General features: G+C 41.3%; 1 protein-coding gene across 1 annotated transcript; it reads left to right on the top strand.

The window, feature by feature from the left end:
• Positions 1-9,653: 9,653 nt before the first annotated feature.
• Positions 9,654-14,247, top strand: GPHB5 (glycoprotein hormone subunit beta 5). The gene is made up of 2 exons (XM_059915742.1): positions 9,654-9,857; positions 14,059-14,247. Exons 1-2 carry the CDS (start codon positions 9,654-9,656, stop codon positions 14,245-14,247), a joined length of 393 nt encoding a protein of 130 aa, XP_059771725.1.
• Positions 14,248-14,960: the final 713 nt, after the last annotated feature.

The raw sequence follows: 14,960 nt of genomic DNA, 5'->3' as shown, positions 1-14,960 counted from the left end.
CTATGCTCACAGGATCTTTCTTGGCTCCTACTTTATGTTGGAATAAAGGTTGAACACTTCAGAGTACCTGACCCGTAGCCCATCTTCTGCTATCATTCTCATCCCTGTCTATCCCCCTAAACACACTCTATGCTCAACCATGATGACTCCTTGTAGCTTCCCAAACTCACCACATCCTCTTCCACATCTTTATTATTCATTCAGTGAACAGTTTTTGATAATTAACTGTGAACCAGGCAGTGTTTTAGGCCTTGGAGAAATAGCAGTGAGCAAGACAGATGAAGAGTCTGCTCTTTTAAAATAATTTTTTTGGAATATATTTGATTTACTATACACAGTAATGTTGTGTTTTGTTAATTGCTGTATAGCAAAGTGATTCAGTTATACCTATACATACATTCTTTTTAATATTCTTTTTCCATTATGGTTTGTCACAGAATAGTAAATACAGTTCCCTGTGCTGTAGAGTAGGACCTTGTTGTTTATCCATTCTATGTATACTACTTTGTATCTGCTGACCCCAAATTCCCACTCCATCTCTTCCCCCTCCCCTTGGCAACCACAAGTCTGTTCTCTATGTCTGTGAGTCTGTTTCTGTTTCATAGATAAGTTCATTTGTGTCGTATTTTAGATTCCACATATAAGTGATATAATATGGTATTTGTCTTTCTCTTTCTGAATGACTTCACTTAGTATGGTAATCTCTAGTTGCATCCATGTTGCTGCAAATGGCAATATTTCATTCTTTTTTATGGCTGAGTAGTATTCCATTGTATGTATGTACCACAACTCCTTTATCCATTCCCCTGTTGATGGGCATTTAGGTTGTTTCCATGTCTTGGCTATTATGAATAGTGCTGCTATGAACATAGGGGTGCATGTGTCTTTTTGAATTATAGTTTTGTCCAGATATCTGCCCCCGAGTGGGATTGCTGGATCATATTGCAACTCTATTTTTAGTTTTTTGAGGAACCTCTATGCTGTTTTCCATAGTGGCTGTACCAGCTTACATTCCCAACAGTATAGGAGGGTTCCCTTTTCTCCACACCCTCCCCAGCATTTGTTATTTGTAGACTTTTTAATGATGGCCATTCAGATTGGTGTGAGGTGTAGTTTTGATTTGCAATTCTCTAATAACTAGTGATGTTGAGAATCTTTTCATGTGCCCTTTGGCCACCTGTATGTCTTCTTTGGAGAAATGTCTATTTAGGTCTTCTGCCCATTTTTCTATTGGGTTGTTTGTTATTTTGTTGTTATTGTTGAGTTGTATGAGCTGTTTGTATATTTTGGAAATTGTTGGTCGCATCATTTGCAAATATTTTCTCCCATTCTGTAGGTTGTCTTTTCATTTTGTTTATGGTTTCCTTTGCTGTGCAAAAGCTTATAAGTTTAATTAGGTCCCATTTGTTTATTTTTGCTTTTATTTCGATTGCTTTGGGAGACTGACCTAAGAAAACATTGGTAAGATTTATGTCAGAGAATGTTTGCCTATGTTCTCTTCTAGGAGTTTTATGGTGTCATGTCTTATATTTAAGTCTTTAAGCCGTTTTGAGTTTATTTTTGTGTATGGTATGGGGGAGTGTTCTAACTTCATTGATTTACATGCGGCTGTCCAACTTTCCCAACACCACTTGCTGAAGAGACTGTCTTTTTCCCATTGTAAATTCTTGCCTTCTTTGTTGAAGATTAATTGACTGTAGATGTGTGGGTTTATTTCTGGGCTCTCTATTCTGTTCCATTGATTCATATGTCAGTTTTTGTGCCAATATCATGCTGTTTTTTTTTTTTATTTTTTTTTATTTTTTATTTTTTATTTTTTATTTTTTTAATTTTTTTTTGGCTGTGTTGGGTCTTCGTTTCTGTGCGAAGGCTTTCTCCAGTTGTGGCAAGCGGGGGCCACTCTTCATCGCGGTGCGCGGGCCTCTCACTATCGCGGCCTCTCTTGTTGCGGAGCACAGGCTCCAGACGCGCAGGCTCAGGAATTGTGGCTCACGGGCCTAGTTGCTCCGCGGCATGTGGGATCTTCCCAGACCAGGGCTCGAACCCGTGTCCCCTGCATTAGCAGGCAGATTCTCAACCACTGCGCCACCAGGGAAGCCCTATCATGCTGTTTTGATTACTGTAGCTTTGTAGTATAGTCTGAAGCCTGGAAGGGTTATGCCTCCTGCTTTGTTCCTTTTCCTCAGGATTGCTTTGGCAATTCTGTGTCTTTTATGGTTCCATATAAATTTTAGACTTACTAGTTCTAGTTCTGTGAAAAATGTCATGGGTAATTTGATAGGGATCACATTAAATCTGTAGATTGCTTTGGGTAGTATGGCCATTTTAGCAATGTTAAGTCTTCCAATCCAAGAGCATGGGATATCTTTCCATTTCTTTGAATCATCTTAAATTTCCTTTATAAATGTTTTATAGTTCTCCGCGTAAAAGTCTTTTACCTCCTTGGTCAGGTTTATTCCTAAGTATTTTACTTTTTTTGATGCGATTTGTGTTTTTACATTCCCTTTCTGATATTTCATTGTTAGTGTAAAGAAGTGCAACTGATTTCTGTATGTTAATCTTCTATCCTGTTACCTTGCTGAATTTGTTTGATCAGTTCTATTAGTTTTTGTGTGGAGTGTTTAGGGTTTTCTATATATAGTATCATGTCAAAAGAGTCTGCTCTTAACTCTAATGGTGGAGTCGTGTGGTTTCCTCTGCCTGAAATGAATTCTCTCCCAACTTGCTAGAGTCACCTCGATAGGAAATAATCTAAGGTCTCCTAGCACCCTATCTCCATTTTTACCACTGCACTTATCCCACTTAATGTTATATTGATTTATTTTTTTAAGCTTCTAATTCTTTTTATTTCTTAACAGTAATACTTAAAATTAACTTTACTTTTTTTATGAAGAATACTTTTTTCATTAAAAAATTGAGATATATTTGACATTAACATTGTATTAGTTTTAGTGGTACAACATGATGATCTGATATATAAAATGGTTACTACATTAAGTTTAGTTAACATCCCTCACTACACATGGTTACAAAATTTTTTTCTTGTGATGAGAACTTTGAAGATCTACTCTCTTTTCAACTTTCAATTATACAATACAGTGTTGCTAACTATAGTCATCATTATGAACATTACATCCACAGGACTCATTTATTCATACAGAGACATCCTGTGTCCCATTCATCCAGTTTCCCTCAGTGTTTTTTATACTTAAAACTGTAGTACAATATTATATTATCAGGGTATTGACATTGATATAATCACCCATCTTGTTTACATTTACTCAGTTTACTTATATCTGTGTATGTGTATATATTTAATTCTATGCAATTTTATTACATGTTTTGTTCATTTATTTGCCAACACGGTCAAGAGCAGAACATTTCTATCATCACAAAAATCCTACGTTTGCCCCTTGTAACCACACCCACTTCTTTCCTATCTCTGGGTCTCCTTGACCACTGGCAACCACTAGTCTGTTCTCCATCTCTAGAATCTTGTCATTTCAAGAATGTTATATAAATGGAATCATACAGTATATAACTTTTTAAGATTGGCTTTTTCACTCCCCACGATTCTCCAGAGATTCATGAGTTGTTGTGTGTTCGTTCCCTATTATTGCTGTGTAGGATTCCATATTACGGATGGACCACAGTTTGTTTAACCATTCACCTGTTGAAGGACACCTGAGTTGTTTCCAGTTTGGGGCTATTATGAATAAAGCTGCCATGAACATGTGTACAGGTTTTTATGTGAACATAAATTTCCATATCTCTGGGATAAATGCCCAAGAGTACAATATCTGGGCCATATGTATGTTGGTTTATTTATCACCCTCGCTAGACTTTTGACTCTTTGGGGGCAGGTTCTTAGCTCTGTTCATATTTGCATCACATGTACTTAGCATGTGTCTGACACACGGTAACATTCAATAAAATATGGAAGGACAGAAAGAAGGAAGGAAGAGGAGATAAAGAAAAGGAAGGAGGAAGGAAATCTATCATTACCCTCAGTTGTTAGCTATTCCACCTTCATGCCTCTCAACATCATCTTTTTATTTATTTATTTTTAATGAACCCAGTGACTTCAGTGCTAGACAATGCCTGGCACATAGTAGTAGCTTAATAAATATGTGTTAAGTTATATAATGAGAACCCTGGAGAGTAGAACAGCTCTCCTCTTCTCTGTCTCCACTCTCCCATCACCCTGCTCCATCTCTCAAGCATAAGCATTGGCACACACAGGCACACGCACGCACTCTGGGGCCATGATCCTAGGAACCTTTTTCTGGAACAAAGCCAATAACTAACAAATGAGGTGCTGTTGCTTCAAAGCTTAGCTAACAACAACCTTGGCCTTGTCTGTGCGACCGCCTAGGGAATTACAAATGAAGGATTTGGGGACCCAGCAGCTTTGTGGACTCATTCCAATGAGAATACAGGACGCACTTGAAATAAAGAATGATTCTTTGTGACTCATTAAGCTCCTCTCTGTTCCTCTCTGTTGGGCATGTGTCTGCCATGCCCTGCAAATCTATGACATTCAAAAGTGGAAGAGTCAGGCGGAAATAAAAACATTCCACTTCAGCTCCTAAACCATGTTCCCCTTAATCTGAAATAAATCTGTGACAACTGACAGATACTTCTTTCAGAAAGTTGTGGAGAAAGGCTTGACTTGCCCTAGTAAATCAGACACAGGCTTCATTATTTTTAGTTTCGTTAGAAAAAACGTTACCATAGCAACTGCACCATCATCTAGGGCAAATGTTATCCCTTTAAATCAATAAAATGAAGAGCTATCCCACAAATGCCCAGTGCTTCCAAAGGAAGAAATGACTTTTCAATAAAATTAATTTCTTTCAAGACTTCACCATTCATCTTCGTTTGTAATCCCAGAGTTTTTTTTCCCATCTAAATAAGGGATATTAAAAGCAAAATTCAACTTTGTAGAATCCAAGGCTGACCTTTCTTGTATCTGTTTGCAGAAAATCATTAATTCTCTTACTTCCTTGAAACACATAGCTTCATTTGTGGCTTTTTTATTCATCCACAGGAGGCATCATGCTAATTAATTTGGCCCTTGGACAGAACATTGTGAATTCTGAGAGGACAACGTGGAGAAATGTATCAGAGCCCGCATGTCTTTTCTCAACTCTTAAGAGATCATTGTAAGTGATGCAGCAGACAGCAGAGTTCTTGTGGGCCCTCACTTAGTACCTGTGGGACAGAGGTTGGCTCAGTTAGTTTGACTCCATCCTTGGTCAGAACTGAAATTGTTTGGGAGTATTCATGACGATTTATTAATATATTAAAACTTGGTACTGTGGTAAAGCTTGCATCCACGAAGTGTGAGATTTGGACCTTAATAATTAAATCTAATATGTCAGACCTTTTTTCCTACTTAAAAATGTGTCATTTTAGTGTCAGCTCAAAGCACCACGGGCTGTGGGGAAGCATGGTTGGTACCTACCCATGTCTCCTGGTTTCAGAATGCTGAGAAGTTCTCCTAGCCTCCAAAGACTTTGCTTCCTCTATTTTCTGACTCGTATTTTTTTTTTTCACATTTAATACCTTTGAAATTAGGATATGCCTAATAATTAATGGACATAATTTTTTATTGGCAGATTTTTATTTCTTAGAGGTACGCACAATGATGATGGGGAAAAAAGTAAAGCATTTATTGCCTGCTTATCAGATATCAAGCACTGAGATAAGAAATTTATAGACATTAATTTGTAGGAGGCTCACATGAACCCTATGAAGGAGGCATTTTCAGTTTTGTAGAAAACAAACTCAGTGTGTTATGAGACTCCAAGATCACAAGCTGGCAGGTGCCAGAGTCAGACAAACACAAATCTAGATGACTTTATGATGATATGAACCTTTGGATTCTCCATCTGACTTGCCCTCAGCTTGTTATCTTCATAAATAGTTTTGCAAACCTTTAAATTCTGGTGCTAGGAAGGACCTTATGAGTCATAGGGTCCAACCCCATCATGCTGCAGAAGAGGAAACTGAGGCTGAGAGAAGTAACTTGCCCAAGGCAGTCACAAAAGAAGTTGTGCCACTGAGAATCAGCATGGCTAGGCCAGGGAAGGGAGCTACCAGGCTCTTGCAATATCTCCGTCTCCTGCACAGATTGTACAGTCCCTGGTCCTCCCTGTCTGGGGCTGCCCGCCCTGGACCAGGCCTCAACCTTTCAAGGCACTGACACTCAGCTCATTCCTCTGTTTTCACGCTCCCCTATACCTCAAGATGATTGCTCTCCTACGCCCCTTCTCCCCTCTCCTTGCCCCTAGTGAACTTGTATCTTGTCACTCATCCTCCAAGGTGACAATGAATCCATGTGAAGATAATGGAGCAAGATGAGAAAAGATTCCCCAGGGCCTGTGCTTGGAGACATTGCGCACATCTTTGCTACAACAAGAGAGGGACTTTAGTGGTGGGAACATCAACAGGAATGGAAGGGAAGGTGGCAGATACAGGCTAAATGGAAGGGAAGGTGGCAGATAGAGATCCTGAGATATTCTGCAGGTATCAGGACCTTAAGTAGCCTTAGAAATCGCACAGCAACCTCTCACTGCCTCTAGAGAGGCAGGTGGCATGGCCCAGTGCACGGATTGCAAAAAGGTGGCATCCGTATACCATTCCCCTCTCCTACACTCATGATGAAGTTGGTGGGCCACAGCCTTCTGCACTGGGAATGGATTCAAGGGCCTTTCTTAACACAGTGTTCCAGGCGGCACCTTCAATTGACCGCAGTTGATTACGGGGATGAAACAAACCTATTTGCCATCCTCAGTGTTGTCAAAGGCTTTGAAGGCAGGTAGCTTACAAAATAACTGAGCCTCCATTTCTCCCAGTGGATAAAAGGAGATATTAATCTTTGATTTACAGAATTGTTATAAGATTTAGAGATAACATATGTAAGAGCACAGCAGATACCACGGAGTCTGGTACATAGTAGGTGCTCAGTGACCATAAGTTGTCATTCTTATGAAGTTCATGCTGATGGGGAGTAGTCAGGATGCCACAGCTCTGCATTATAAGGAAGTTGGGGATTGTGAAAGAATGGTACTCTTGGCCTCCCTTTGTTGTCTTTCTTTATCTTGTGACATTGCAGACACAGGTATGAAAGTTTCAGGTCTCATCTAAAAGGGTTGAACAGTCTCAGGTCAGGATGGCAGCTCACCGCTGATTGGCTAGCTCTTGGCCCAGCAAGTTAGGACTCTCACACCAGGTAAGCAGTCTGTCCCTATAGTACCCCAGGTCTGGTTATGCTACTCACAGGCTGAAGGGCTGAAGAAAGTCCTTTATTCCAAACCTAGTTCAATTTCTATAAAATATATATAATAATCTGACCCTAGAGATGGGTGTATTGATGGTATAGTGATAGATTCACTAAGGGTTATTATACGTTTTGAAAAAAAAATCAAACCCTTAATGAGTAGCATGTTTATTTAAAGAACACCTTTCTTTGCAGAAAATAGAAATGTTTTAACTTCTTTATTTTGTATCATTTATTTATTTAATGTGCATCTTAAATGTCTTGGGCTATGTCATTATTAGCTATGATATGTAAACTCCTAAAGGTAAGAATGATGTTTGCTTCCTTTATTTTTTAGAGCACCTGGAATAATTCCATGAACAATGAAGTTTTTTCATCCATTTACATGCTACAGTTGCAGACTGGAATATAAACTGTATCTCACACTCGTAAAGAATACCATTTCATTCTTAGTTTAGACTTTTAAGAACCTGAAATCAAATGAAACAGTTCCATTACAACAGCATTGAATATTCTTACATGCAGCACAAATGGATACTTATTGGTTTCTTTTAATTTTTAAAGTATCAATATTAATTGAATTTCTATTACAAAAGCCTGCCCCAAGTAGAAAATGTGAAAAATGCTGAAAACTACTTAGAAAAAAAGTCATTTTTAAGTACCATGCTGGAAGATAATCATGTTGAACACCTTAATATTTTTTTCCTGTGTGATTCATTTTAAAGTGTTATTAATATGATCTAATCCTTAACTCATCTTAAGACATTCAAATGTTTCTTCTCACTGTGATTTCCATCCTTTCAGTTAGTGATCCCATGTTCTCTCCAGGAAGAATTATTGTTTTGTTATCTTTCAATGTATTGAAATGTGTTGTGAGTTAAAGGAAAGAGTTTGCCATGAGCTGCTGGTGACTGCCTCCTGTTTCGAAGGAAAGCTGTGGTTACCGCGAAGGAAAATCTAATCCAACTTGCCCCAGTGCACTTGCTCTCCCAGAGCCAGGTGAACTACCTTTGACTGTTTCCCTAGGATTATGTCACCCACCAAGGTAACTTTCTGTTTCAGTAGGCGATGTTAAAAAACAGAACAACACCCTTTAAGTTAATCACTTTTGGAAAATAGAGAATGGCTTTATATCCCAAGGCTTTGATGTGTTTAGTGGTTCCTGTAAGGCTCTGCCTCCCTTTTGTTTTGATTGACGAGACCTTTCCTATATATTTGAGCAATCAAGCAGCCCAGTGACAGAGGGTAGAGGCATTTACCCAGAGCAAACTTGTACCGCTCATTGTGACTTTCCAAAGTCTTGGGTGCAAGTTTCAGCTTTAAAGAAGAGGTAGCTCCAGTAAAATCAGGTAAGTGCTTCTCCATACTTGTAACTTCATTCTACTTGAGGGTAAGTCCAGATAGCCTTGCTAAGGTGACAGATCAGAAGTAGGAACTGGGAGATCAGTTTGGGAATAAATAACTTTGCAGCCAGTTTTAAGTCATAATGAATTGGGGGTGTTCTATAAGTGTAGTGGCCACCCTCATTTCAACATCCAGGTATGTTCCGTCTGGTGGGCCAAGCATGAAAGGAGTGATTCTGGCTCCTGAAAAAGCACAGGAAATGACCAAGACCCAGAGAGGATAGACAGTAGATTGGTAGTTGACTGGGGTTATGTTTTAAATACCCGTGATGCTTTCCATCATTTGGATTTAAATTCACTCACTACGAGGTGCCTATTAGAGTGGAGGTTAGACCAGAGGGAATTTGTAGCAAGTAGGACACATTCTTATGAATGGCCACCAAGTCAGGTGTGAGGGTTCACATCTGCATATCCAAGTTTTGTGGTGGGCTGGGTTAGTAGCAATATGTATGGGGCATAACAATTATTGTTTATTTACCTCCCCCCTCCATTCCCCATCCATGACATTGGAAATATAATTGTGAGCAAAGCATGTAACATAATTCCAAATACCCTGATCTGAATGAAAAGAATTTGTGTATATTCCTGTATTATGTTAGGATATGCATTACTTTTGGTGTTACGCATATTCTGTGTTCATTTTGAAGAGACGATTGGAACAAACTTCTTTCACCCACAAGTCAAGTCCAGCAGGTGGAATGCTATAAGGAAAAGCCTGAGGATGCCTTCGGAGGGTTGGATGTCTAGTGAGCTCAGTGGGTCCATGGAATCCATACTGGAGCCACTTGGAGGAAACTTTGGGCATTTGTGTTGGAGTTTGTGGGCATTTACAATTTCTTGGCTCATTTCTCCTGAAATGCTAAGAGCCATGTCCCTTTGATAGTGACCATCACATTGATGGCAGTCCCATGGAGGCAGCTGGATCTGTTAATAAACTCTCTTTCCTCTCCCTCTCGGGGAACAGTATGAGGCTGGCATACTTCTTCCTTGGCCCCGCGGCCCTCCTCCTCCTGGCTGGCTGTGGCTGTGTCCTCAGCACCTCCGGCGGGAACCTGCGCACGTTTGTGGGCTGTGCGGTGAGAGAGTTTACTTTCCTGGCCAAGAAGCCGGGCTGCAGGGGCCTTCGGATCACCACGGATGCCTGCTGGGGCCGCTGTGAAACCTGGGAGGTGAGTCCCAAGACAGGCCTAGGTGGCAATGCCTTCAGGGCCAGCCCCTTGGCCTGATTCTTAAGTATTCACTTTTTAATCAAATGAGATAGAGCTGGGGTCTCTACATTTTCCTGTGGATCAAACAAAGAAACAAAAAACAACTACATGGTATCCTCCAAAAATAATCTGAAAGAAACAAGATACTGCCCTTCTAACAAAGCATTGATAAAATTAATAATTTGATTGACACAGGGTTGTCTATTGGGGAATCATCTCTGGGAGGTCAAGATGTGCTATCTTTCTACCCATTTAATAGATGACGTGGAAGAATTCAATTGGTGGCTGACTGCAGAGTCATGTAGGGGGTCAGTGGAAAGTTTGGAGTAAATTCTTGGTGCAAGCTTGTAACCCAAACTCTTCCCTGTATTCCTCCACCAGTGAAAAAGCCAGCCAGTCACCGAGAGAGGCCCTAAGCTAAATAGCAGGCGAGAGCGGGTCCTCAGCCCCTCCTTCAGTGCCTCATCCACAGCCCTACTCTCTTCCCACCCCCTAGGGTAGTTCCTGGGGCCCCTCAGGGATTATCACTGACGGATCCGTTAAGGCCCTTCATATACTATTATATCCAGCTTTTAAAGAGACAATACATTTAACATGGGATAAAAATCTCAAAATTAGAACCCTGCTGGGCTGAGAGGAGATGTTTGAGGTGTGAGGAGAAACAGGGCCTTTCAGCATCCCATCAGATCACACCATGTAGTGACTGCTGCCTCTTCCCACTAGGGCTGGAGTCGGCTCCTAATGAAGCACTAGATCTGATTTTGTCACCCTGACTCCAAAAACTGTTAATGACCACCAAGTACTGCAAATTCAATAACCGACTTTTAAGGTCCTCAGCAATATGGCACCTGCCTATTTCCCCAGTGACTACACATATTCTTAGTTCTGCCTAAGAGATTGGATTCTTTTTTTAAAAAACATCTTTATTGGAGTATAGTTGTTTTACAGTGGTATGTTAGTTTCTGCTGTATAACAAAGTGAGTCAGCTATATGCAAACGTATACCCCCATATCCCCTCCCTCTTGCGTCTCCCTCCCACCCTCCCTATCCCACGCCTCTAGGTGGTCACAAAGCGCCGAGCTGATCTCCCTGTGCTATGCGGCTGCTTCCCACTAGCTAGCTATTTTTCATTTGGTAGTGTATATATGTCCATGCTACTCTCTCACTTCGTCCCAGCTTACCCTTCCCCCTCCCCGTGTCCTCAAGTCCATTCTCTACGTCTGCGAAGAGACTGGATTTTAAAGGTTTTATTCGATGCTCCTCATGAAATCATACTTTTGGTCCTTTTCTCATATTCCTGCTCGTGTTTATTCCTCAGTGCCTGTCTCCAGTGCCCACTCCTCTAAGCCTTTTCTGACTCTCTGCTCAACCTATGGCCATCATCTACTTTTTGTCTTACTTCCTCCCCACTCCCCACAGTAGGTTTTAAGTTTTTTGCCGGTAGAGGTTCATTCTTGTGCCTCTCACAGCTCTTGTCAAATGACATGTACAAACAAGGCATTCGATAAATGTTGAACTATAAGGGATGGATCCCCTCCTGGAGTCATACATCCTCTCGCCTAACTGAGCCAACTTAGAAGTCCACAAGCACCATGAGAAGACACTGCCATTAGGAAAAGTATCCTTCTATTCAGGGACTCAGAGAGCAACCTGCTGTCACTTGGATAAAATTATGGCCCCGTGACTGGAATTGGATTATGGTGATGAAACCTCTAACTTAAATGAAATGACCCCACCAAGTTCGCTTCGTTTTTTTCCATCATTTGGGGGCTTGAGACCTAACAGTGAGATGAAAATTCGGTTGTTGCAGATACTGTGGCTGTCACACGACATAAAACTTATGCGGGAAACTTTCTTGTATTCAGGGCGTGGTCTGGCAGTGCCTTCCCCTGCTCACAGCTGTGTCAGGCTATTTGGAGCTCTCTGTGGGCCAAAATCTCAAGTTACCATTTCCCCTTAATTCAACCCATCTTCTCTTGCCCTTATAAATCAGTGAACGGCTTTAATTGGGTAATGGTCACCCTCAGGAGGTTAGGGACTCTGCTCTCACTGGAGAAATGGAAGCACTGAGACTATGAAAGAGCCAGATTCTCCTTAATGTCAGCCAGCTTTTATTTATGCCTTTACTGTGCTCTGAAAAGGGAGGTTACATCTAGAAAATAAATAAAAGAATGAGATTTAGTTTCCCCACCATCTGAAAGTTTCTGAGATACAAAGCACTTATTTTTGGTAATTTGGGAAGCCTGTCTGAAAATAAGGGTGTTCATGACGACAAAGTGGCTGGATTTACTTTGAAGGTGGAACTATTGCTGAAAATAGCCTTTGTTCCTGGTCTGGGTTTAGGGTTACCAGAGTTAGCAAAAAACCCAACCAAACCAAGCCAGGGGGCCACTTAAATTTGAATGTCACATAAACAATTGTTTTTTTCTTTTTGATATAAATCTGTCCCATGCAATATTTGGGACATACTTATACTAAAAAAAATAGTTGTTTATGTGATATTCAAATTTTACTGGGCATCCTGTATTTTATCTGGCAATGTTGCCTGGGATTCCAGACTACTGAGGGTAAGAGGACATGAAGTGAACTGAGAAAGGGTAAAATGTTACCTGAGAAATAGGAGGAAGAAGTGCATATTGAGTTCAACTCTTCTACATGGTCCTTGACAGAGGCAAAGCCATTATTTCCATGACATGCATGTAAGAACTTCATCCTGGGCCTCCATTAAACATATTTCATTTGCCCAGGACAAGTGAAGCTGTTGTCCTCTGAAAGCTTGTTGGTTGTTTTTTTAATTATTATTGAATACTTCCTTACTCTTATAATTGCTCTGATAAGAACAGTAGATTACATTTACTCAACACTTACTTGGTGCTCGGCAGGTATTACATACACCATCTTCCCTTATCTCCACAACAAGGCTGGGAGGTAGGTATTTTGTTTTACAGTTGAAGAATCTGAGGCTTCAAGAAGTTAAGTGGATTTTCCAAGGTCTCCAGCAAGTGGCAGAACAGGGATTCAAGCTCAGTGGCTCTGACTGCAGGGTTTGAGATTTTAACTACTACTTCGTGCTGGTTTCTTGATCTATATGCTCTGTTTATCAAATTGAACTTTGGATGCACGATTTCTAAAAGGTGAAGGAAGGACGTGAATCCCTCGATTATCAGAACCAGCGCACAGGGCATTCAGGAACCTGCCTTGCTCTGTTTTCTTTCACTGATTCAACAAATAGTTGTTGAGAACCTCCAGGGTGCCAGGTATCTCTAGGGAGTAGAGGCACAGCAGTGAGTAAAACGGGCAAAAATCCCTGTCTTAATGCAGTTTTCTTTCTAGAGTGGGAAAAATACAACACAAATAAATAAAATGTATAATATGTCACAGGGTGTTGACAAGTGCTATGGAGAAAAATAAAGCAGGAAGAGGGAGAGGAAGTGGCAGCGTGGGAGGGGAAACGTGGCAACTTTAAATAGGATGGTCAGGAAAGGCTTTCCTGGGAGGGTGACGTTTGAACAAAAACCTAAGGTTGAAGAAGAAGTGAATCACAAGGGAGAGGAGCGTTCCAGGCAGAGGGACCAGCACGGGCAAAGGTCCTGGGGTGGCACTGCTCCTGGTGGGTTTGGGGAAAAAGCAGGAGACTATTGCGGCTGGAGCAGAGTGAGGAAACCAGCAAGACGGGGTCACTGGGGACATGTCAGAGGTGAAGGTGCAGGGAAGATGATGTAGGGTCTTGAGGGTGAGTGTAAGATCTTTGACTTTTGCTCCGAATGAGATAGGAAATCATAGAGGCTTTGAGCAGAGGGGAGATAGGATCTTACATTTTAAAAGGATCTCTTGGGGTTGCCCTGTCATAAATAGACTATAGGGGGTAAAAGAAGAAGTGAGGGGACCAGTTACAAGGCTTTTGCAATGATCAAGACTATTCATTTGCTAAATATTTATTTAGTACCTACTCTGTGCCATGGGCTCTTCTGGCAGTTCAGGATACGTGAGTGAACAAAACCACCTTCCTGCTTTCAGGAATTTGCTTTCTACTGGGAGGAAACATATTAACGAGTAAAGAAATGAATAACAAGCTAGTCTCTGATAGTGATAAATGGTACCAAGAAAATGAAACACGATGCTGTGTTCTAATGGGCTTTCTGTTTTCTACCTGTGGGGACAGAAGCCCATTCTGGAACCCCCCTACATTGAAGCCCATCATCGAGTCTGTACCTACAATGAGACCAAACAGGTGACGGTCAAGCTGCCCAACTGTGCCCCGGGAGTCGATCCCTTCTACACCTACCCCGTGGCTGTCCGCTGTGACTGTGGGGCCTGCTCCACTGCCACCACGGAGTGTGAGACCATCTGAAGCTGGGCGACCCTCAGAACACAGCTGGCGGCCTGCGGCCTCACGGACCCACCTGCACGGGCAGCACAAGCAGCTATACCCCCCCCATCCTCCCCCCGCCCCCCCCCCCCCCCCCCCCCGCACTCAAGGACTGTTTAATTTCGACCCTACTTGTGGAGGAGGTTACCTGTCTCCCTTACCCGCCCTCAGGCACAAGGCCGAGGCAGCATACTTATGCTAAAAATGCAAAACAACATTTGTGCCTTCGCTAAAATAAATTCTCTGGTCCACACGCTGCAAATTAATTTTTCTTTACCTTGAATTTCAGAACATAATTCATATATCACAACCCTCCTCCACTTTGGATTTTTAATAAGCCAATATTTTAAATGCATTGGGCGTAATTAGGAAATGGGCCTAGAAAGACTTTAAATTCTCATGTCTTATGTAATGACGGGTCTCCAACTGGATTTATGATTAAAGCGCCAGAAATTAATAAAACCATGCTTTAGTCCTCATGGCCTCCAAGAAAATCCAATTGCAAGCTCCCTTAGAGAAAATACTTTCTTTTCCTTTTAACTGAGCAATTACCGACACAAGAAATAGAGACTGCTCAGATTAAAAAAGGGAGGACGATAGAGGCTCAAACTGAAAGGTGTCTGGATTTGGGTGATTCTTTTCCCAAGCAAAATTCCCAAAGTCCCTTTAAGATCCTTATAAAGAGACCCTTTTGT

The sequence above is a fragment of the Balaenoptera ricei genome, chromosome 2 (genome assembly GCF_028023285.1).
Source record: "Balaenoptera ricei isolate mBalRic1 chromosome 2, mBalRic1.hap2, whole genome shotgun sequence".
NCBI classification, from domain to species: domain Eukaryota; kingdom Metazoa; phylum Chordata; class Mammalia; order Artiodactyla; family Balaenopteridae; genus Balaenoptera; species Balaenoptera ricei.
The sequence above is the reverse complement of the archived record's forward strand: the minus strand, read 5'-3'. Positions and strand labels throughout refer to the sequence as shown.

What these genes read in the sequence shown, in the direction of transcription:
- GPHB5 (XM_059915742.1), top strand. Translation starts at nt 9,654, where the DNA reads ATGAGGCTGGCATACTTCTTCCTTGGCCCCGCGGCCCTCCTCCTCCTG. An exon ending in GCCGCTGTGAAACCTGGGAG is followed by an intron (nt 9,858 to 14,058) that starts GTGAGTCCCAAG and finishes CTGTGGGGACAG; the next exon opens with AAGCCCATTCTGGAACCCCC.